This window comes from Musca autumnalis, unplaced genomic scaffold, assembly GCF_047663935.1.
Source record: "Musca autumnalis isolate F117 unplaced genomic scaffold, ASM4766393v1 scaffold_5, whole genome shotgun sequence".
Classification (NCBI taxonomy): domain Eukaryota; kingdom Metazoa; phylum Arthropoda; class Insecta; order Diptera; family Muscidae; genus Musca; species Musca autumnalis.
In genome coordinates, this window is record NW_027412088.1 from 189,450,559 (window position 1) to 189,473,505 (window position 22,947).

Consider the following 22,947-nt stretch of genomic DNA (forward strand, 5'->3'; position numbering starts at 1 on the left):
TTTGGAAATGAATCGAATTCTTACTAATTGCCAATATGGTTTTCGTAAAGGATGCGGAACAGAAGAAGCGGTTATAAATGTACAAAATTTTATATGTAAAAAGTTAGATGAAGGTCACAGTGGAGTTGCAGGACTGTTTTTTGACCTCTCTAAAGCTTTCGATATGATTGATCATAAAATTTTAATAGAAAAATTGCAATTTTATGGAATTCGTTCTGGCGAATTGCAGCTTCTTAAATCATATCTTGCGAATCGAAAACAATTTGTGCAGATTGATAACAGTAAAAGTAGATTGGCCTTGATTAAACATGGCGTGCCGCAGGGCAGTGTATTGGGCCCGTTGCTGTTTTTAATATATATTAATGACGTATGGAATTTGGAGTTGAAAGGGCAATTGTTCATGTATGCAGATGACATATGTCTTTTTTATCCGTATAAGTCAACCACTGTAGCCAAATCGTACATGGAACGGGATTCTGCATTGATTTTTGAGTATATGCGGTTAAACAAGTTATATATTAATCGGAAAAAGACGAAGTTAATTCGCTTCAAGCCCCATCCTGGTGTAAATTTGGATTTTAACATTACAGTGGATGGAGAAGTGATACATGAAGTAAATGTTGTAAAATATTTGGGTATACACTTACAATCAAATCTATGTTGGAATCAGCACATAGCATATTTAAAATCTAAAATATCGCCGGCAATTGGACTACTGTACAAATTCAAGTATAAATTCAGTCAGAAAACTAAATATTTGATTTATGAAACGTTGATACAAAGCCACATTAACTTTATGGCTATAATGTATGCATGGAAGCATACTAGTGAATTGAAGTCGTTGCAGAGATTACAAAATAAAGCATTAAAAACAGTAGCAAACTTGCCTATTTCATATCCCACTGTCTCTTTATACAACAATGTTTTTCCGTCGATTTTGCCAGTTCACGGAACCTACAAGATGCAGTTACTGTTGTATGTATACAAATGTATACACCACATTGGACACCATACAATAGAATTCATTCAAAACCAAGTTTCTGTCAATACCCGCAATAATCAACTTTTAAGAGTTGCATTATGCCGCACCGAGACAACAAAGCAAAGAATAGAATATTCTGGTAGCCATGAGTTCAACAAATTACCGATTGATATTACATCTAGTCGAATTTCAATGTTTAAAAGATCAGTCAAAAATTTAATTAAAACTCAAATTGAAACACATTTGTAAACGATGTTGCTTAAGTATTTATTAATTTGTTTATTGAAATAAATTATTTGCCAGCAAGCCTCTACAATGCCTAATGGCGCTGAGGCATTTATATCTTGAAATGTATTGTTACAAATATATGAAAATAAATCAATAAAAAAAAAAAAAAAAAAAAAAAAAAAAATAACTTCTGACGAGGTATTCTATTGATAGAAAAACAACTGACGAGGTCTTCTTTGGAAATAAGACCAACTGACGATGTCTTCTATGGATAGAAGACCTTCTGACGAAGTCTTTAATGGATAGAAAATCTTTTGACGAGGTCTTCTGTAGATAGAGGACCTCCTAACGAAGTCTTCTAAGGGTAGAAGACGTTCTGACTTCGACTTCTTTAGAAAAAAAAACTTTTGAGGAGGTCTTCTATAGAAAGCATACCTTTTAAGGAGGTCTTCTGTAATTGGAAGACCTTCTAACGAGGACTTCTATGGTTAGAAGACCTTCTTACTAGGTCTTCTATTGATAGAAGACCTTCTGACGAGGTATTCTATTGATAGAAGACCTTCTGGCGAGGTCTTCTGTAATTGGAAGACCTTCTAACGAGGACTTCTATGGTTAGAAGACCTTCTGACTAGGTCTTCTATTGATAGAAGACCTTCCGACGAGGTCTTCTATTGATAGAAGACCTTCTGACGAGGTCTTCCATTGATAGAAGTCCTTCTGACGAGGTATTCTATGGATAGAAGAAATCTGACAAGACCTTCGTTGGATAGAGGGTTTTCTGACGAGATCTTCTATGGATAGAAGACCTTCTGACGAGGTCTTCAGTGGATAGAGGACCTTCAGACGAGGTCTTGTATAGATAGGAGACCTCTGAGAAAGTATTTTAAGGGTAGAAGACGTTCTGACTTCGACTTCTTTAGATAGAAGAACTTTTGAGGGGATCTTCTATAATTAGAGGACCTTCTGACGAGGTCTTATATGGTTAGAAGACCTACTGACCAGGTCTTCTATTGATAGAAGACCTTCTGACGAGGTCTTCCATGGATAGAGGACCTTCTGACGAGGTCTTCTATGGATAGAAGACCTTCTGACAAGACCTTCTTTGGATAGAGGATCTTCTGACGAGATCTTCTATGGATAGAAGACCTTCTGACGAGGTCTTCTATGGATAGAAGACCTTCTGACGAGGTCATCTGTGGATAGAGGACCTTCTGACGAGGTCTTCTGTGGATAGGAGACCTCTGAGGAAGTATTTTAAGGGTAGAAGACGTTCTGACTTCGACTTCTTTTGATAGAAGAACTTTTGAGGGGATCTTCTATAATTGGAAGACCTTCTGACGAGGTCTTATATGGTTAGAAGACCTTCTGACTAGGTCTTCTATTGATAGAAGACCTTCTGACGAGATCTTCTGTGGATAGAAGACCTTCTGACAAGCCCTTCTTTGGATAGAGGACCTTCTGACGAGGTCTTCTATGGATAGAAGACCTTCTGACAAGACCTTCTTTGGATAGAGGACCTTCTGACGAGGTCTTCTATGGATAGAAGACCTTTTGACAAGACCTTCTTTGGATAGAGGACCTTCTGACGAGGTCTTCTATGGATAGAGGACCTTCTGACGAGTTCTTCTATGGATAGAAGACCTTCTGACGAGGTCTTCTGTGGATAGGAGACCTCTGAGGAAGTATTTTAAGGGTACAAGACGTTCTGACTTCGACTTCTTTAGATAAAAGAACTTTTGAGGGGATCTTCTATAATTGGAAGACCTTCTGACGAGGTCTTATATGGTTAGAAGACCTTCTGACTAGGTCTTCTATTGATAGAAGACCTTCTGACGAGATCTTCTGTGGATAGAAGACCTTCTGACAAGACCTTCTTTGGATAGAGGACCTTCTGACGAGGTCTTCTATGGATAGAAGACCTTTTGACAAGACCTTCTTTGGATAGAGGACCTTCTGACGAGGTCTTCTATGGATAGAAGACCTTCTGACAAGACCTTCTTTGGATAGAGGACCTTCTGACGAGGTCTTCTATGGATAGAAGACCTTTTGACAAGACCTTCTTTGGATAGAGGACCTTCTGACGAGGTCTTCTATGGATAGAGGACCTTTTGACAAGACCTTCTTTGGATAGAGGACCTTCTGACGAGGTCTTATATGGTTAGAAGACCTTCGGACTAGGTCTTCTATTGAAAGAAGACCTTCTGACGAGGTCTTCTATGGATAGAGGATCTTCTGACGAGGTCTTCTATGGATAGAGGACCTTCTGACGAGGTCTTCTATGGTTATATGAACTTCTGACGAACTGAACTTCTATCCATAGAACCCCTTTTGTAGGGTTCTTCTTTGGAAAGAAGCTCTACTGACGAGGTCTTTTATGGATAGAAGACCTTCTGAATACCTAAGCGGAGTTCCATAGTAGAAAGACCTTCTGACGAGTCTTCCATAGATAGAGGACCTCCTGACGAGGTCTTCTATGGATAGAAGAACTTCTGACGAGGTCTTCTATGGAAAGAAGACCAACTGACGTTCTGACGAGGTCTTCTATAGTTAGAAGATCTTCTGGCGCGGTTTTCTACAGTTGCAGGGCGTTCCGACGAGATCTTAAATATACATAAAACCTTGTAACTAGGTCTGTTATAGTTAGACGAAGGTCTGACGAGGTCTTCCATAGTTGGAAGGCCATCTGACGAGGTCTTCTATGATTGGGAGGCAATCTGACGAGGTCTTCTATAGTTGGAGGATCTTCTAACAGAGTCTTAAAGACATTGTAACGAGGTCTTCAATAGTTCTTCCATAGTTGGAAGGCCATCTGACGAGGTCTTCTATGATTGGGAGGCAATCTAACGAGGCCTTCTATAGTTGGAGGATCTTCTAACGGAGTCTTAAAGACATAGTTACGAGGTCTTCAATAGTTCTTATTCTGTGGCCAGAAGGCCTTCAGGCGCGGTCTTCGGTAAAGTCCTTCCTAAGAGGTATTCTTTAGTTGGAAGACCTTCCGACAATGACTTCTATAGATAAAATGTTTTCTGAAAAGGTATTCTATGGATAGAAGACCTTGTGCGAGGTCCTCTACAGGGAGACTTTCCGACGAGGTCTTCTGTGGTTAGAAGATCTTCCAAAGAGGTCTTTTATTATTGGAAGACCGTCTGACGAAGTCTTCAATAGATAGAATACCCCCTGACTAGTTATTCTATGAATAGAAGAACCTCTGACGATGACTTCTATAGATAGAAGTTCTTCGAAGAGGTCTTCTATGGATAGAAGACCTTCTTTTAGATTTGTACTCCTAAGTTGCCACCAAAAACCATATACTATGGCAACTCTTTTTCCATGTACTTATTGAGAATTACCTTGCATTGATAACTGCAGACAACGAAACGATGAACGGACGAACAACCCGATTGCAGTCAGACTTTCTCAGCTCATATTTCAAATGTGTGAGAAAATCTAAAATTATAATAATAATAACAACAACAAGGATTTTGCATCGTTCACCGACCGACTGAACCGATCAACATGATCATCATCTTTATGGTCTGGCAGCCAACAACAACGCAAAACAAAGTGGAGGCGTATGTGAGAACCTGAAGATTTTACTTTTTTTCAAAATTAACCAAAAGGATAAAGCAGGTTTGTGAGTGTTACACACACACACTCATGAACCTTTGATATGGGAACAAGTGTGTGAAAGATTTGTGTTTTTTGAGATGATGATGGAGGAAAAGAATCATCGATGAATAATCCCATGAAGCGAGTGTCTGACACACGACGATGAGAGTTTTATTCTTCGTTGGCATTGTGAGTTGTCAGGCAGCAGGGGCAGAAAATAAAAGGATATGGAAATATAATTAGTTCCGTTTAGCAGGTCTTTTTAGTCTTCGTTTTCTGTGGTTCACAGTGAAATAAAGATCCTTTGGATAAGGATTTATTTTGTGGAGATGAAGGAAATAATTTTGAGAGATAAATGAAGGATTATTTGAGTGAAGGAATTTTATCACATTTGGTTTTATTAATGGGGAAAATTAGAGAAAGGAGGGGAGGGGGTAAAAAATATGTGTGTTCGTTTAGTCAAAATTTGTAAAAATTTTTACTGGATGTTGTTCGTTTACTCTACAGTACAATGCAAAAGACCTTAGCCGATAACAAGAAGTTACTGGTCTTGTACAAATTGTTGAGTGAACGAACACACCTAATGTGACATGACAGAAAAGTTTTAAACGATCGTACAGCATGTCTATCAAAAGACGCTTGAATGTGTTCTACCCGAAGAAGGTTTGTCTGAGGTCTCCTATCTATAGAACACTGTGAATGTATTAAACGACGTTTACACTAGAGCTTTTAACCTTCTATATGAGGATTTATTTGACGTTTGTGGTACGAAATTGACATTTAAAATCCAGTGGGTTTATTAAATCCGGTTAATATCCCGGTTACACTTAACCGCATTAACCCAGTGAGTTTGGATTTCAAATGTCAATTCCATAGCGCAAACGTCAAATAAATCCTCTCGAAGTGGGTTAACACGGCAACGGGGTATTAAGCTATGTTTACATTAGAGCTTTTTGGCGGCTTAACCTCCTCTATGAGGATTTATTTGACGTATACGCAATTGATTTGACATTTTAAAACCGTACTATTAACCATAAAAGTAAATTGAAATTATATATTTTTTATTATTTTATTTATAAATACGTTACAAAAAATTGAAAAAAGAACATTATTAACCTCCCCTCCTTATAACAACTTTCACAGGAACTTGAATAGATCACAGATAAAATGGCCGGCCAACCTCCTATATGGAATTTCACATGCTTTTCTCTTCTTCAGCATAACCAAAAAGTTTCTTCAGCATATTATAGATGATCATTTGGCGGGTAACTTCAGCTTCATATTTCATATAATCCTTAATGCGTTGTTCCTTGTACAGCAAGTCCAACAGATCGAAGAGCTCAATTTCCAAACTCCTCATATTTTCATCCAATTTGGGTGTATGAGTACCGGAAAACAAGGCCTGCATATAAATGCTGGATATTTTTGACAAACATTCATCCAACATATTAAGTGTAGCATCATCTGGACTGTGCGTTAAATCAACGGGTCCGGAGAGTTTAGGTGAGGGGCGATAATTTCCATATTCATTGTCATCAGTTGCGGCCAAAATCACTTGTAAACAAGTGCTGAAACCGACTATAAAAATTATGGATTTTAAAGAAAACATTTTTTGCGTATTATTTTTTTCTTTCTTTCTTTTCGAACTAATCACAAACGCCTGATTTAAAACACTGCGTTCTTTTTCTTCTATTTTGTTTTCACAACCGAATTGAGTTATTCTTAAGAAAATACTCAACTCTTTATGTTCGTCTGGTGGGTACTACTAGCATCAATTGTGGCATTTGTCACACTTTTTATAGGGACTACTGATTTATGTTTTCTGCGTTATCAGCAAGCGGCAGCATTCCGGTGTTCTACAGCTGCCTGTGGCGAGGGAGAATGTTTAGTGATATTTGTTTTGTTTTTGAGCTTTTTAATCAAGCGTTAAATAATGACAAAAAATGTAAAAGCTATATCAAGGTCATTTCCTTAATTGAACCTACACAATCATTCACAATTGTTTGCAAAACCGATTTTCACTATCAAAGTTAAGGCTACTGCTACTGCTGTTGCCGCTACTGCTTCTCATTATTCGCACTTCCGTTTTGCAAACATTTGCATCACATCATAGAGATTACGAATTTGTACGTGTTTTTTGTTTGAAATTTAATTTGGGTGGGAATTATTTGAAGGGGATTTTTTTGGTATTAGATCAACCGTTTGCGTCTCCAATATCATTTAAAAGTCATTTTTACGACTGAAATCACGATGTAACGAGCCGGGTCGACATCCTTTACGAGGCAATGGATTTGACAGTTTAAAATCACTGGACTACTTAAATCCGGTTATATGTACGTAAAACGTACGGTATGAAGTGACAGTAAACTCAGCTCACATTTACATCAAATGGGTTACAAATCCCCTTTGATGTAAAACTCCGTACACATTAGAGAATATTTGCCGGGTTAACCTTCCTTGTGAGGATTTATTAGACATAAACAATGGAATTGACATTTAAAATCCAGTGGGTTTGTTCAATCTGGTTATATATTAACGTACTATAAACTGATTATTTAAATGGTCAAAACCAATTAATAAGGTGAACCAGAAACCACAACAACGAGATTATTTTGATTAAAAGTCCTGCAAGCTGTCAAAATTTGTGTTTACGTTTTCATACAATTAATTCACAATGACAATTAATTTGACAGAATGGGTGAGATCAGCTGGTCTTAAGCCGAAAACACAAAAACGTTTGAAACGCCGTTTGCATTAGAGCCAGTGGACGTAATAAATCCGGTTATATGAAAACGTACTATAATACTATGTTTACATTTACGAAATCCACTCGATTTCAACTGTCAATTCCATTGCTCAAAAGTCAAATGAAATCCAATCGATTTCAGATGAGTTTTCATTTGACGTATATACAATGGAATTGACAGATGAAATCGAGTGGATGTCGTAAATGTAAACATAGTATCTGTACATATAGTTTTGGATCATTTCTGGTAAAAGAATAAAAAAATTCATGTACCAGAAATGATTTATTTTGTTTAATCAAGCATTGATTTTTCGGGTTTACTGTTCCACCTTATGCATTGCGCCGTGGTCAATACGTTTGAATAATAGACGTAAAATAAAACACGTGCGAATAAAAGCATCTGTTAAACAAATGCCAAAAACAGCTGATCTTCATACTAGTCAAAATGCGTTATTGTGAGTAAAATCACATACAAAATATAAACAAGCAATTTCCAGTAATGCATTATTAGCTTTGTTCCTTTACTTTTTTATACCCTCCACCATAGGATGGGGGTATACTAAGTTTGTCACTACGTTTGTAACTACTCGAAATAATCATTGTAGACCCCACAAAGTATATATATTCTTGATCAGCGTGCAATTCTACATCGATATAGCCATGTCCGTCCGTCTGTCTGTCTGTCCGTCTGTGGAAATCACTCTAGCGTCCGAACGGATTGACGTAGGTTGATGAAATTTTGGGAAAATATGTTATATTTACGTAGGACTTTTGGTATTGAAAGCGGGCTATGTAGGTCCACGCTTTGGTATAGCCCCCATACAAAATGACGCGTGACGCGTCGTCATTTTAAGGAATTTTTAAGATATTTGGCCCATTTTACCACCGAATTGGTTGTAGTTTGGTACTTTGTGTCTCCAGAGGCCAACAAATATTCCTACCAAAGTTGGGTTATATAGGTCCACGTTTTGGTATAGCCCCCATATAAGGCCCCATATAAAGTACGCGTCATTTTAATATATTTTGAATGTATTAGACCCATTTGACCACAGAATTGGTTGTAATTTGGTATTTTGTGTCTTCAGAGGCCAGAAAACATTCCTAACAAAGTTGGGTTATATAGGTCCACGTTTTGATATAGTCCCCACATAAGACCCCTTATAAAGTACGCGTCATTTTAATATATTTTGAATGTATTAGACCCATTTGACCAAAGAATCGGTTGTAACTTTGTATTTTGTGTTTCCAGAGGCTAAGAAACATTTCTACCATAAAATGTTTATATAGGTCCACGTGTTGATATAGCCCCCATAATACAATATCTCCCGATTTTCGATATTTTGAACGTTTTAGCCTCATTATCGCACCGATATGGCTGAAATTTGGTATTTAGTCTTCTTTAGGCGTATAAAACTTTCCCCCAGAAATTTGTAGGTATAGGTCCACGCCATCATATAGCCCCCATAGAACGGTACCTTCCGAATTTCGGTATTTTGAAGGTAGTGGCCACATTAATCCACTGAAATGGCTGATATTTGTGGTGGAGGGTATAAAAAGTTCGGCCCGACCGAACTTAACGCTTTTCTTACTTGTTAATGGTTACAGTGGTAAAAGAGAAAAGTGTCAACATTTCTCAAAATTGCTCTCTCATGAACATTTTTACCAGAAAAGTAAAGGAACGAAAAAATGGTAAATCTGGTAGCAATGTCAAAAAGAAACATAAAAAATCAATTTTCGTCTTTTATTTCACAGTTTTTAATTTAGTTTTGTCAGCGTTCGACTTTTACTTCTGTTTTTCGTCCATTTTTTTCTTCATTGTGAAATAATCGTCAAACAAAAGTCGAAAAATCAGTTCTACCATTTTTTGCCTGCAGAAATTTTGCTGTTAGCCTGTGGTAGAAGAGAAAGGCATATGTGCTCTCTCTCTCCTCTCTCACTCTCTTAAAAATTGCTGCCAGTTTTGCCACTTTTTGGGGTTAAGGAACGCTTTGCAGGTTAAAAATGGTAACAAATGGTAAAAATGGTAACCTCACGTAAGTAAAGGAACACAGCTATTGTGAGCAAATTTGACGTTTGACATGATTTGATGTAACACCTTCTTATTCCACCATGCTTTGCACTTTTCGCGGGTTAACCCCAATTTACATCTAAAATGTTTTGTAGAATATGCGTCATTTAAGTTGTCAATTCCAAAGAATATCTGCCAAATAAACTCCTCAAACACCGGTTTAAGTGCAAATGCAATGGATTTGACAGTTTACGTCCAATGGAAGTATGACGTGGTCATCCATAGGTAGATGTCCTTATTACGATGTCTTCTATAGATAGAAGACCTTTTAAAAGGGTCTTCTATAGATAGAAGACCTTCTGACGAGGTACTCTATAATTGGAAGACCTTCTGATGAGGCCTTTTATATATAGAATACCTCCACAGAATATCTTCTATCTATAGAAGATCCCTTCAGAAGGACTTCTACCTATAGAATACCTCGTAAGAAGTACTTCTTCCTATAGAAGACATCGTCAGAAGGTCTTCTATCTACAGAAGACATCGTCGAAAGGACTTCTACCTATAGAAGACCTGGTAAGAAGGACTTCTACCTATAGAAAACCTCGTCAGAAGGTATTTTATCTATAAAATACTTCGTCAGAATACCTTCTATCTAGGGAAGACATCTTCAGAAGGTCTTCCAACTGTAGAAAACCTCTTCAGAAGACCTTCTATCTATAGAGGACCTCGCCAGAATGTCTTCTATCTGTAGAAGACCTCGTCAGAAGGTCCTCTATTTATATAAGATCTTGTCAGGAGGTCTTCCATCTATAAAATACTTCGTCAGGAAGTCTTCTATTTAAAGAAGACCTCGTCAGGAGGTCTTCTATCTATAGAAGACCTCGTCAGGAGGTCTTCTGTCTATAGAAGACCTCGTCAGGAGGTCTTCTATCTATAGAAGACCTCGTCAGGAGGTCTTCTATCTATAGAAGATCTCGTCAAGAGGTCTCCTATCTATAGAAGACCCCATCAGATGGTCTGCTATGTATAGAAAACCTCGTCAGAAAGTCTTCCAATTGTAGAAGACCTCGGCACAAGGTATGAAGGTATTCTATTTAAAGAAGACCCCGTCAGGAGGTCTTCTATCTATAGAAGACCTCGTCAGAAGATCTATCTATGGAAGACCTCGTCAGGAGGTCTTCTATCTATAGAAGACCTCATCAGGAGTTTTTCTATCAATAGAAGACGTCGTCAGGAGTTTTTCTATCTACAGAAGACCTCATCACGAAGTCTTCTAACTATAGAAGACCTCTTCAGCAGGTATTCTATCTATAAAATACCTCGTCAGGAGATCTTCTTTTTATAGAAGACCTCGTCAGGAGGTCTTCTATCTATAGAAGACCTCGTCAGGAGGTCTTCTATCTACAGAAGACCTAGTCAGGAGGTTTTCTATCTACAGAAGACCTCGTCAGGAGGTTTTCTATCTACAGAAGACCTCGTCAGGGGGTCTTCTATCTAGAGAAGACCTCGTCAGGAGGTCTTCTATCTATAGAAGACCTCGTCAGGAGGTCTTCTATCGTCTATCGACCTCGTCAGGAGGTCTTCTTTTTATAGAAGACCTCATCAGGAGGTCTTCTATCTATAGAAGACCTCGTCAGGAGGTCTTCTATCTACAGAAGACCTAGTCAGGAGGTTTTCTATCTACAGAAGACCTCGTCAGAAAGTTTTCTATCTACAGAAGACCTCGTCAAGAGGTCTTCTATCTATAGAAGACCTCGTCAGGAGGTCTTCTATCTATGGAAGACCTCGTCAGGAGGTCTTCTATCTATGGAAGACCTCGTCAGGAGGTCTTCTTTTTATAGAAGATCTCGTCAGGAGGTCTTCCATCTATAGAAGACCTCGACAGGAGGTCTTCTATCTATAGAAGACCTCGTCAGGAGGTCTTCTATCTACAGAAGACCTCGTCAGGAGGTTTTCTATCTACAGAAGACCTCATCAGGAGGTCTTCAACCTATAGAAGACCTCGTCAGGAGGTTTTCTATCTATGGAAGACCTCGTCAGGAGGTCTTCTATCTATAGAAGACCTCGTCAGGAGGTATTCTTTCTATAAAATACCGCATTAGAAGGTCTTGTATCCATATAAGACCTCGTCAGAAGGTCTCCTTTCTATAGAAGACCCCATCTGATGGTCTTGTATGTGTAGAAAACCTCGTCAGATGGTCTTCCAAATATAGAAGACCTCGGCAGAAGGTTTCTTGTCCAAAGAAGACCTCGTAAGAAGGTATTCTATTTAAAGAAGACCTCGTCAGGAGGCCTTCTGTCTAGAGAAGACCTCGTCACGAGGTCATTTATCTACAGAAGACCTCGTCAGGAGGTATTCTATCTATAAAAGACCTCGTCAACAAGTATTCTATCTATAAAATACCTCATCAGGAGGTCTTCTATTTATAGCAGGTATTCTATCTATAAAATACCTCGTCAGGAGGTCTTCTATCTATAGGTGACCTCGTCAGGAGGTCTTCCGTTTATAGAAGACCTCACCACGAGGTCTTTTATCTACAGAAGGAGGTATTCTATCTATAAGAGACCTCGTCAGCAGGTATTCTGTCTATAAAATACCTCGTCAGGAGGTATTCTATCTACAAACTACCTCGTCAGGAGGTATTCTATCTACAAAATACCTCGTCAGGGGGTCTTCTATCTATAGATGACCTCGTCAGGAGGTCTTCTGTTTATAGAAGACCTCATAACGAGGTGTTTTTTCTACAGAAGACCTCGTCAGGAGGTATTCGATCTATAAGAGACCTCGTCAGCAGGTATTCTGTCTATAAAATACCTCGTCAGGAGGTATTCTATCTACAGAATACCTCGTCAGGAGGTCTTCTGTTTATAGAAGACTTCATTGAAGATAAATAGAAGACCTCCTGATGAGGTATTTTATAGATAGAATACTTGTTGACGAGGTCTTTTATAGATAGAATACCTCCTGACGAGGTCTTCTGTAGATAAATGACCTCATCACGAGGTCTTCTATCTATAAAAGACCTCATTGAAAGGTCTTCTATAAATATTAGACCTCATCAGAAGGTCTTCTATCCATATAAGACCTCCTCAGAAGGTCTCCTATCTGTAGAAGACCTCATCAGATGGTCTGCTATGTATAGAAAACTTCACCAGAAGTTCTTTCAACTATAGAAGACCTCGGCAGAAGGTTTTTTGTCCAAAGAAGGCCTCGTAAGAAGGTATTCTATTTAAAGAAGACCTCTTCAGGAGGCCTTCCATATAGAGAAGACCTCATCAGAAGGTCTTCTAACTGTAGAAGACCTCGTCAGAAGGTCTTTTATCAAAAGAAACCCTTCTAACAAGGTATTCTATATACAGAAGACCTCGTAAGGAGGACTTTCTAACTGCAGAACACATTGACAGATGGTCTTCTGTCCATAGAAGATTTCGTTAGAAGGTCTTTCAACTATAGAAGACCTTGTCAGAAGGTTTTCTATCTATAAAAGTCTTCTTGAGAAGGTCTTGTATTTAAAGAAAACCTCGTCAGGATGCCTACTATCTACGGATAGACCTCAGAAGGTCTTCTATCTAAAGAAGAGCTCGGCAGTAGGTATTCTATATATGGAAGACCTCTTAGAAAGACCTTCTAACTGTAGAATACCTCGTAAGAAGTGTTTCTACCTACAGAAGACCTCATAAGAAGGTCCTCCAACTATAGAAGGCCTCGTCAGAAGGTCTCCTATCTATAGAATACTTCTTGAGACAGTTTTCTATTTAAAGAAGACCTCGTCAGTAGGTATTCTATCAATAGAAGACCTCGTCATAGTGCCTTCTATCTATAAAAAATCTTATATCTAAAGAAGACCTCTTCAGAAGGTCTTCTATACATAGAAAACCTCTTCAGAAAGACGTTTATTTATAGAAGAAGGTCTACTATCTATATAAGATCTCGTCAGAAGGTCTTCCAACTAAATACCTTCTTCTAACTAACTATAGAAGACCTCGTAAATAGGACTTATATCTATAGAAGACCTCTTTAGAAGGTCTACTATCTATAGAAGACCTCGTTAGAAGGTCTTCTATCTGTATACCTCTTTAGAAGGTCTTCTACATATAGAAGAGCTCGTTAGAAGATCTTTTATATATAGAATACCTCGTTAGAAGATCTTCTATGTATCGAAGACCTCGTCATGTATTCTATCTTTAGAAGGCCTCGTCAGAAAGTCTTCTCCTTATGGAAGGTCTCTTCAGAAGGCCTTCTATCCACAGACGAGCTTTTCGGAAGGCCTTCCAACTATAGAAGACATCGCATAAGGTCTTCCAACTATAAAAGACCTCTCGTAAGGTCTTCCAACTATAAAAGACCACGTCAGAAGGTCTTATATCTATAGAAGGTCTCGCCAGAAGGCTATGTATAGAAGACCTCATCAGAAGGTCTTCTATCTACAGGTTACTTCGTGAGGAGGTCTTCTATGTACGGAAGACCACTTCAGAAAGTTTTCCGTCCATAGAAGACTTCATAATAAGGACTTCTACCTATAGTAGACTTTGTTAGATGGTCTTCTATCTATAGAAGACCTCTTTAGAATTTAGAATTTAATTTACATAATAAAAATTCAAATTATTTATATTTTTACTATGTTTTATTTAACTTGCTTCGTTGTCTGTTTAGTTCAAATCTGGTAACTCATTTTTCACACAGTTGCGGTTGACCAATCGAACTGAAACTTTGCACACTTTACAGATTTGGATGACAATACATGAATATGAAACCAAAACCAATATGGGTCCATTATTTCCTATAGCCCCCATTAGCGGTACCACCCGATTTTAGGCATTTTGGGGATTTTATCTTCATTTTTAGTCCGAATTGGCTGTACTTTGGGATTTGGAGTTTCCAATGGTACAGAAACTTCCCACCAAAAATTTTGGACATAGGTCAAGGTTTTGGTATATCCCCCATATAGCGGTACCACCCGATTTCAGGCATCTAAAATGTTGTTGTTAACTAAAAACTTAAAAATAAAATATAATTTAAAAAAAAATTAAGTTACAATGTTTTATTTATAAGTGCACCAAAAAATTATAAAATAATTGTTCGCGTAGCCTTAGTAAGTATATTCTTCTTCATGATGGAATCTCTCAAATAAAACACTTGCCGTTTAATTTTGTTCCCATTTTTAATTTGAAGGCAAGTGTTTTATTTGAGAGATTCCATCATGAAGAAGAATATACTTACTAAGGCTACGCGAACAATTATTTTATAATTTTTTGGTGCACTTATAAATAAAACATTGTAACTTAATTTTTTTTTAAATTATATTTTATTTCAAATTAATTTTATTTTTGTTACAACATTTCTTTTTTTCGTATTTTATAAATTTGCAACATATTTCTTAAAAAAATCTCATAATGCCTAAATGTTTTTTGAAAAACTTAATCAAACGCAGATATTTTTTAAAACATTTCATTGAACAAACACACAAACGGCTGATTGTTTAACATTAAATGATTGAATTTAAATACTTAAAATTAACAAAAAATAATAATAAACATACAATAATAAAAACTTAATTGCTTCAAAACGAATTAAAACATAACTAAATGGTTAAAAATGATTTTTACAAAATTATATACAAATCACAGAATGAATGAAAAAATAATCAAGAAAATAATGACTAAATACAATTTTTCCAAAAAAAAAAAAAAAAATAATAAAGAAGAAGAACGAAAAGAGTTAAGAAGAAAAATTTGATCGTTAAATTTTACAAAAAAAAAGTGTTGCTTAATAAAAACTAAGACCTAAGAGAGTTATTAACAATTGTGGGATGGTTTACCAGGGTGTGGGGTGGTTTACCATGGTCTCCACATACTATCTTGATCTTCACCCTCAATTTGGGGTTCTTTGTGATACTTTTTGGCCGATTGCTGTTCATCCTCCGAGCAAATACTAAAATCAGCTGCCTCGGAAAAGGATCTCTTGAGTGAACTATTGTTGGAACCAGAGCTGGTATTTAAATCACTGGTACTGCTGGAAACTTGTTGTTGTTGCAAATGGGCCACACTGAGAACAAAGGAGTTTTCGGCGGACGATGGTGGGGTATTGAAGACACCCAAAAAGCTATTATGTTTATCTTGCTGATGGTGATGGGGTGAAGTGTTTTGGGAGTTGGTAAAATCGGAGCTGTTGTGCATCATTGAATCTTCATTGTGACTAGATACTGAAGAAATGGGACTGAGTGGAGGACTGGTGGTGTTGTGGAAAGCGCCCGCTTGATGTTGGGGTTGGCTTAAGGGCTGATAACTGGTGGTGGGGGTGGCGCCCAATGTGGTTTGGGGATACATGTTGCTGGGATTCATTTTAGGTGGGGTAATCAAGTTGGAGGGAGGCTTTGAGAAGGCACTCAAACGCTTGAAGTTGGCAGCAAAATCGTTGATTTGTGGCGCAGAAGATTGATTGGCAGTGGCGGGCCAGGCTGGGAAGCCACTGTTGGAGTTGTTGTTGATTAAAGAAGGAGCTTGTGCAGTGGTGGTAGCTGTGTTGGGCATAATCAAGGCAAATTCCCCTGATGGTAAACGTGATGGTATCAGCTGGACACCACCCATTTGTATGGGTTGGGTGGAGTTGAAATCTTGACTCAGACTGGGGAATTGATTGCCAATTGTGGGCAATGGTAGGCTGTTGGAACCAAAGAGATTGGCATGACCACCATTACGTTGATAACCATTGTTGAAGTTGGTCATGGCACCAATTTGATCCAGGCTGGAGGCACATTGATTCAAGTGGCTGTTGAGTCTTTGGCGTACAGTTTCATCCACACCATCCAGTTGGCTGACATAACGATTCACCTCATCAGCACATTCGGCAAAGCCAGTTTTGAATTTGTGAATCACTGTGGGATCGGTTTGCAGGGCCATGTTTAGCTGTTGACGCTGCACAGATTGCAAATGTTTGACAGTCATTTCCAAGATATCGGCTTTTTCAAGTTTTGTGTGACGTGCAGGCTAAAATGAGTAGAAGGAGAAAGGTGGAAATTAGTATAAAGCTTTATTTGGTAAAGAAAGTATATAAATCACAAGATTGGCAACACTGTTTCATGTAATTCACCACAGGTTAATTGCCACGACCATGGTGGAATAAGAAGGTGTTACATCAAATCATGTCAAACGTCAAATTTGCTCACAATAATGCATTACTGTGAATTGCTTGTTTACATTTTGTATGTGATTTTATTCACAATAACGTATTTTGACAACTGGTATGAAGATCAGCTGTTTTTGGCGTTACACCCTATTATTCCACCATGGCCACGACTTTTATTCAAATGCCGGCCAAAAAAGTTGTGCAAACCCTTTAATAAAAATAAAAACTTTGATTGGCAACCCTGTTTCAAGTAATTCATCACGGCGACGAACAAATTCCCATGGCTTTGTAAAAATGCCGCCCATAAAAAAAGCCCTTCATTAATTTTCGTTTTTTCTTGCGAATTTTTAAAATTTCACACATTTCTTGTTTTTGTTGTTGTTGCTGGCACAAAAGATGCACAAAAAAGAGAGCCAAAATTGTATTGATAATGTTGTTCCAGACATTTCATACAGGAGTCAAGGGCTTAACACACAGCTTCTAATTGATTGCAAGTCGTTTTTCAGAAGAGGTAAAATGAAATAAAAAGAAAAAAACGTAACAACAACAAAAAATGCAAAAAGCATCAGCAAGGCATGGGGATTTTGGGTTGAGATGTTGTGTTGTTGTTTGTTATCTGTTGTCTTGCCGTGTACCCACAAAAAACTTGTAGTTTATGATCAAGACACGATTTTAAGGCAGAAACAACAACAACAAGACAAGGGATACAGACAATGCGAATTAAAGGCTAAGGCTAAGGATTTGTTGGACAAAAAGAAGAGAGTTAAGAAGAAGACTACGAGCCAGCCACCTTCATAAAGGTGGGAACAAAATAAATAAACTTGGCCATTATTGGCTTGGCGGACATTTCATTCATTTCACATGATCAAGCCGAGAAGACCATGAGATAAAGGAGGGGGAATGAAGAAGTTTGGCAAGCAAGCATCATTCCCTTGTTGTGCGGAATTATTTTGAAAATGTTCCCACGCAGGTTTCTTTGATTCTAAATGAGAAATATTTCTTTGATGGTTTGTCGTATTGGGATTTTATATAGAAAACAGGTTTTTGGGCCAAATCTTGTTGAAAATTGGAGAGATAATTGTGTGTTTTGTAAAAAATACTTACGTCTTTTTTCATGGCTTCCAAAATCAAGGATTTCAATTCATTCAAACAATGATTGATACGGGCTCGGCGACGTTTTTCCATAATTGGTTTGTTGGTCTAAAAAGAAAATAAGAAATAAGGAAATATTATTAATTTTTTGTTGTTGAAATTTAAAAATAGCAAAATTTTAGCACTTTTGGTATTATATTTCAAATTTCCCTTAAAGGGAAATTTTTGTTTATGGCCAAAATTACGAAATTCTTTTAGTTTTGACATTATTTTAAGAAAATCTATTCATTTCAGTGGAAAACAAAAACTTCCCCAAAAATTTCCCAAAAGGGAAATTTTAATTTTTTGCTTTAAATGATTTCTTTTTTCACATAGATTATGAAAATAGCAAAATAATTTAAAAATTTTTATAAACAAAAATTTCCCTTAATGGGAAATTTTTAGTTTTTAACACAAAAAATTTGAAAAATCATGAAAATTAAATATTTTTTCTAATAGATCAAAAAATACAAAAATTTCTAAAAAAAATTGTCAAACAAAAATTTCCACAATGGGATTTTTTTTTTTCGAGAAAAATTTTGAAAAATTATCAAAACTTAATTTTTCTCATAGATTTTAAAATATAATACTTGGTCTGTTCCAGAACTGCATGAATCTACTAATTTTTTTTTCGATAACATAAAGGAAAAAATGTTATCGTAGTAAAAAATATTAGCTTCTTGCAGGTTCTGGAACAGAGCAACATTTTCTATTTTGGGACTTTGGGGAACATTTTTAATTTTCCAATATATTTTTTTTAATTTTTAAGTTTTACCCCTTTCTCACCTTTCTCAATTCAGCCTTGGACAAACCGGCTGGATTTGCCAAACGTCCTTGTGAGGTATTGAATTGTTGATTTTGTGTTTGGCCAGAATTTGATTGTTGATAGTTATCACTGTAACCATCAAAATCATCATCGGAATGAACATCGGTTTTGTAATCCATTTTTGTTTAGGTTTATTTATTTAATTTTTTATAAAGAAAAAGTAATCCACAATATTTTTTTGGGAGGGAGAAAATAATCCAAGTGTGAGATTGGGCGGGATCAGCAGCAACAGCACATTTATAAATCCATATGCAAAATAGTTTATGTTTTGGTTTCTTTGTTTTTTTGGTTAATAAAACACAACTTTGTTTATTTAACTTTGGTTTAAAATTGTTTTTTTTTTATAATTGCACAATATTTTGTTTTATTTTAAAAGTAAAAAGTTTTTTTTTAAATACTTCGTATTTTTTCTAAATTAATTTTTGTTTTTTAGATTTCGAAAAAATCCGAAGATTCCGCGTAATGCGTTCGTTGTGAACTCCTGAAGGATACTGATCCTTAGCTGGTGAAACGCTAGTTTAAGTCGCACCGACACGAAGGCAAACAGCAGCAGCAACACTCTTTTAAATACTGATATTAGGTATGTCCTTTGGTAAAAGAACACACAACACCCATACTTGTGTGTGCGTGTGTGTGCACTACTTATAGGGGAGTTTTTGTCTTGTCGAAAGAACCAAACACACAACCCAAGAGTTTTTCCCACGTTCAGCATAAGGTAAATTGTGTGTTCTTGTTGCTATTTTAATATTGTTTTTGTATTACCTGTGCTTGTTCAAGACAAAGGTAGCTCAAATTTCCGTACAAAATGATCTCCATAAAATTTCTCATTGGCCAAACTCTCTCTCAATATTTCAAGTATCTTAAAGATAGTCTCTCATATTTTGTTTAAGATATTTTTATTATCTGACATGAGTGAATGTTTTTACTCAATTTTCTCTTGCATTGTCAACCAATAGATAATGAGTAACATTAAGATGTTTTCAAGATAACTTATCTTTGACATGAGTAATTTTTCATGAAAGTATCTTCTTATTTTCTCACTCTTCGTATCTTATCTTTACTTTTTAACTCCGTATTATTGCAAAATATACCAAATGGTTTTGATTTAAAAGTCTTTTTAAAATAATATTTACTATTATTTATGCAAAAAATGCGCTCCACAGATGTTATTTTTATATTTATTTATGTGTACTCTGATTCCCGCCTTCTTGCTTGACAACAAAATGTCAAATGCCTCGTATAACTGTTTTTTGGGGGAAAATATCATCATTGTCAGCTACTAGCATTTTTTTTATTTTAAATTAACCCCCATAATAAAGTTAACATCAAATATTTTAAATGATGTCGGTAGCCGACATGTCATTCTTTATGACATTTCACATGTCTGCTGTAGAAAAGTGGGAAATTGAAACGGTATGTAAAATAAAATATGAACCCGGTAGTGATTATTTAAATCAATTATTATTTTTAGTCATTTTGTTACAAAAATGTCCCGCCATGCCAGTTGGGAGAAGCATGCATTTTATTGGAAAGAGAACATGATGACATAAAAAGCGGGACTTTTGTTGTGAAACGTGGGTAGAGTTGCCAGTTTTGCTTTTATTTGTTAATCATTTATTTAATTGACTATTTTAGATTGGGTTTGTGTTTCGAAAATAAGAAATAATTATAGAAAAATCGATAGATATAACATTCGGCAAACTTTCTTAAATTCTGTTTTGTACAGCATGCTAAAGAGACTCCTATAAGACCCATTTTGACCCAAATAAATCAATTTGGAGGTCTTTTGGCCTCCTCCTACGGAGGTCTTCTATTTTATAGAAGCCTTATAAGGAGGTCTTCTATTCTATAGAAGCCTCCTACGGAGGTCTTCTATTCTATAGAAGCCTCCACAGTTTATACAGTTGGCCATTCAGAGTTCTGTTAACAACATTTGACAACAAACATAATAGATTTTACATTATTATGATTTTAGGCCATGTTTATATTATAGCCTCTTGCAGGGTTAACCTTCTCAATGAGGATTTATTTGACGTATACGCAAAGGAATTGACATTTGAAACCCAGTCGGTTTGTTAAATCCGGTTATATATAAACGTACTATTAGTTCCTTTGTATTTTAAATCACAATAATGTTTTTGACATCAAACATAATAGTCAGTTGGGCTTATTGGCCGACCTTATACTAGACCTTGGAAGCCTCCTACGGAGGTCTTCTATTCTATAGAAGCCTCCTACGGAGGTCTTCTATTCTTTAGAAGCCTCCTACGCGTAGGTCTTCTATTCTATAGAAGCCTCCTACGGTGGTCTTCTATTCTATAGAAGCCTCCTCTTTAGGAGGCCTTCAAACAATAGAAGACACCTCTAGGAAGCCTTCTACATATAGAAGTCTCTTTTTTCATTGAAGGCCTCTTTAGGAAGTCTCTATCTATAGAAGATTCGGCTAGGAAATTCCCCTTAAGAAGGTCTTCTATCCATAGAAGTCACCTTTTGGACGTCTTCTGTATAAAAAAGACCCCTTTAGATGGAATTTTAAATATAGAAGTCCCCCTAAAGATATATTCTATCTACAAAAGGACCATGTTAGAAAGTCTTCTACCTACAGAAGTTCTTTAGGAGGTTTTTAAGAGGTCTTCTTTCAAGAAAATATCCCTTTAGGGGGGCTTCTATTAATAAAAGTCATCTTTAGGAGGTCTCCATCAATATCAGACCACTTTAAGAGAAGACCCCTATTGGGACCTAGTATTAATAGAAGACTTCTTAAGGTGGTATTCTGTCTATAAAAGATTCGTTTAGGAGGTCTTTTATCTACGAAATTCTCCTTTAGAAGGAGAAGACCCCTTTTGAAAGTCTCCTGTATAAGGAAGACTCTCTCACGGGGGGTTTCTCTACAGAATAACCCTTTAGAAGGTATTCTGTATATAGAAAGCCTCTTATGGAGATATTCTGTCTACAAAAGGCGCCTTTAGGAGGTCGTATATCTATAAAAAAATCCTGTTAGGAGGTCTTCTAGCAAAAGAATATATAAATGGAAGACTCCTTTAGGAGGTCTTTTATCAGTAGAGGCGCCTTTAGGAAGTCTTCTGACAACAAAATATCCTTTTAGGCTGGCTTCTATTGATAGATGTCATCTTTAGGTTGTCTCCGTAAATAGCAGACCACTTTACGAGGTTTCTATCAAGAGAAGACCCGTTTTAAGGTCTTATTTTAGCCGATAGCCTTAGATGCTAGTGCTATTTTTTATATAATTTTATTGTAATTTTTTATTATAATAAATATTTGAAATAAATAAATAAATAAAAAAGGTCTTATATCAGTTGAACTAGCAGATCTCTTTATCAATAGAAATCCATTTGGGAAATCATCTATCCACAGAAGACATCTTTAGAAAGTCTTCTATCCACAGAAGTCATCTTTAGGAAGTCTTCTATCCATTGAAGACCTCCAATAAAAAAAGAGATATTCTATCAATGGCTGACCCTTTTATGAGGTCATCTATCTACAGAACACCCCTTTAGGAAGTCTTCTATCAATAGATGAGGTAATCTTTAGGTGGTCTCCATAAATATAAGACTCCTTATGAAGTGTTCTATCCATAGAAGATACCTTTATGAGGCCTTATATTTATCGAAGATTCCTTTAGAAGGTTTCATATGTATAGAAGACCCCTTTATTAGGTCTTTTCTCTATGGAAGACCCCTTTAGGAGGCCTTTTATATTTAAAAAAGACCTGTAGGAGGTCTTCTATTTATACAAGACCCCTTTGTGAGGTCTTCTATCAATAGAAGACCTCTTTTTTCAGGTCACCATCAGTAGAAGACCTCTTTAGGAAGTCTTTTATCTTTAGGAAATCACCTAAGAGGGTCTTTCATCAAAAAAGACCCCTTTAGGAGTCTCCATAAATAGAATACCCCCTAGAAGAACCCTTAATAAGATCTTCTATGTATAGAAGACCCCTTTATTGGGTCTTTTTTCATTATGAGGTCTTCCATCAACAGAACGCCCCTTTAGGAAGACTTTTATCAATAGATGACCCCTTTACGGGGTATCCATAAACAGAAGACCCCTTAGAAGAACCCTACCCTTAATGAGGTCTTCTATGTATAGAAGACCCCTTTATTGGGTCTTATTTCATTATGAGGTCTTCCATCAACAGAACATCCCTTTAGGAAGACTTTTATCAATAGATGACCTCTTTTGGAGATCTTCATAAATATAAGAATGTGATATTTTATAAATAGAGAACACCGCTAGGAGGTCTTTGATAAATTGAAGACATCGCTAGGAG

General features: G+C 36.6%; 2 protein-coding genes across 2 annotated transcripts; both read right to left on the reverse strand.

Moving 5' to 3' along the window:
- Nucleotides 1-5,863: 5,863 nt before the first annotated feature.
- Nucleotides 5,864-6,682, reverse strand: LOC141406366 (uncharacterized). The gene has a single exon (XM_073991705.1). It carries the CDS (start codon nt 6,426-6,428, stop codon nt 6,015-6,017), a length of 414 nt encoding a protein of 137 aa, XP_073847806.1. The 5' UTR covers nt 6,429-6,682; the 3' UTR covers nt 5,864-6,014.
- Nucleotides 6,683-15,009: 8,327 nt separating this feature from the next.
- Nucleotides 15,010-21,262, reverse strand: dpn (deadpan). Its single transcript, XM_073990130.1, has 3 exons — nt 18,620-21,262; nt 17,807-17,902; nt 15,010-16,563 (listed from the first exon to the last, which is right to left on the reverse strand). The coding sequence occupies exons 1-3, from the start codon at nt 18,776-18,778 to the stop codon at nt 15,412-15,414; spliced, it is 1,407 nt and encodes a 468-aa protein (XP_073846231.1). The 5' UTR covers nt 18,779-21,262; the 3' UTR covers nt 15,010-15,411.
- Between the last annotated feature and the right edge of the window lie 1,685 nt (nt 21,263-22,947).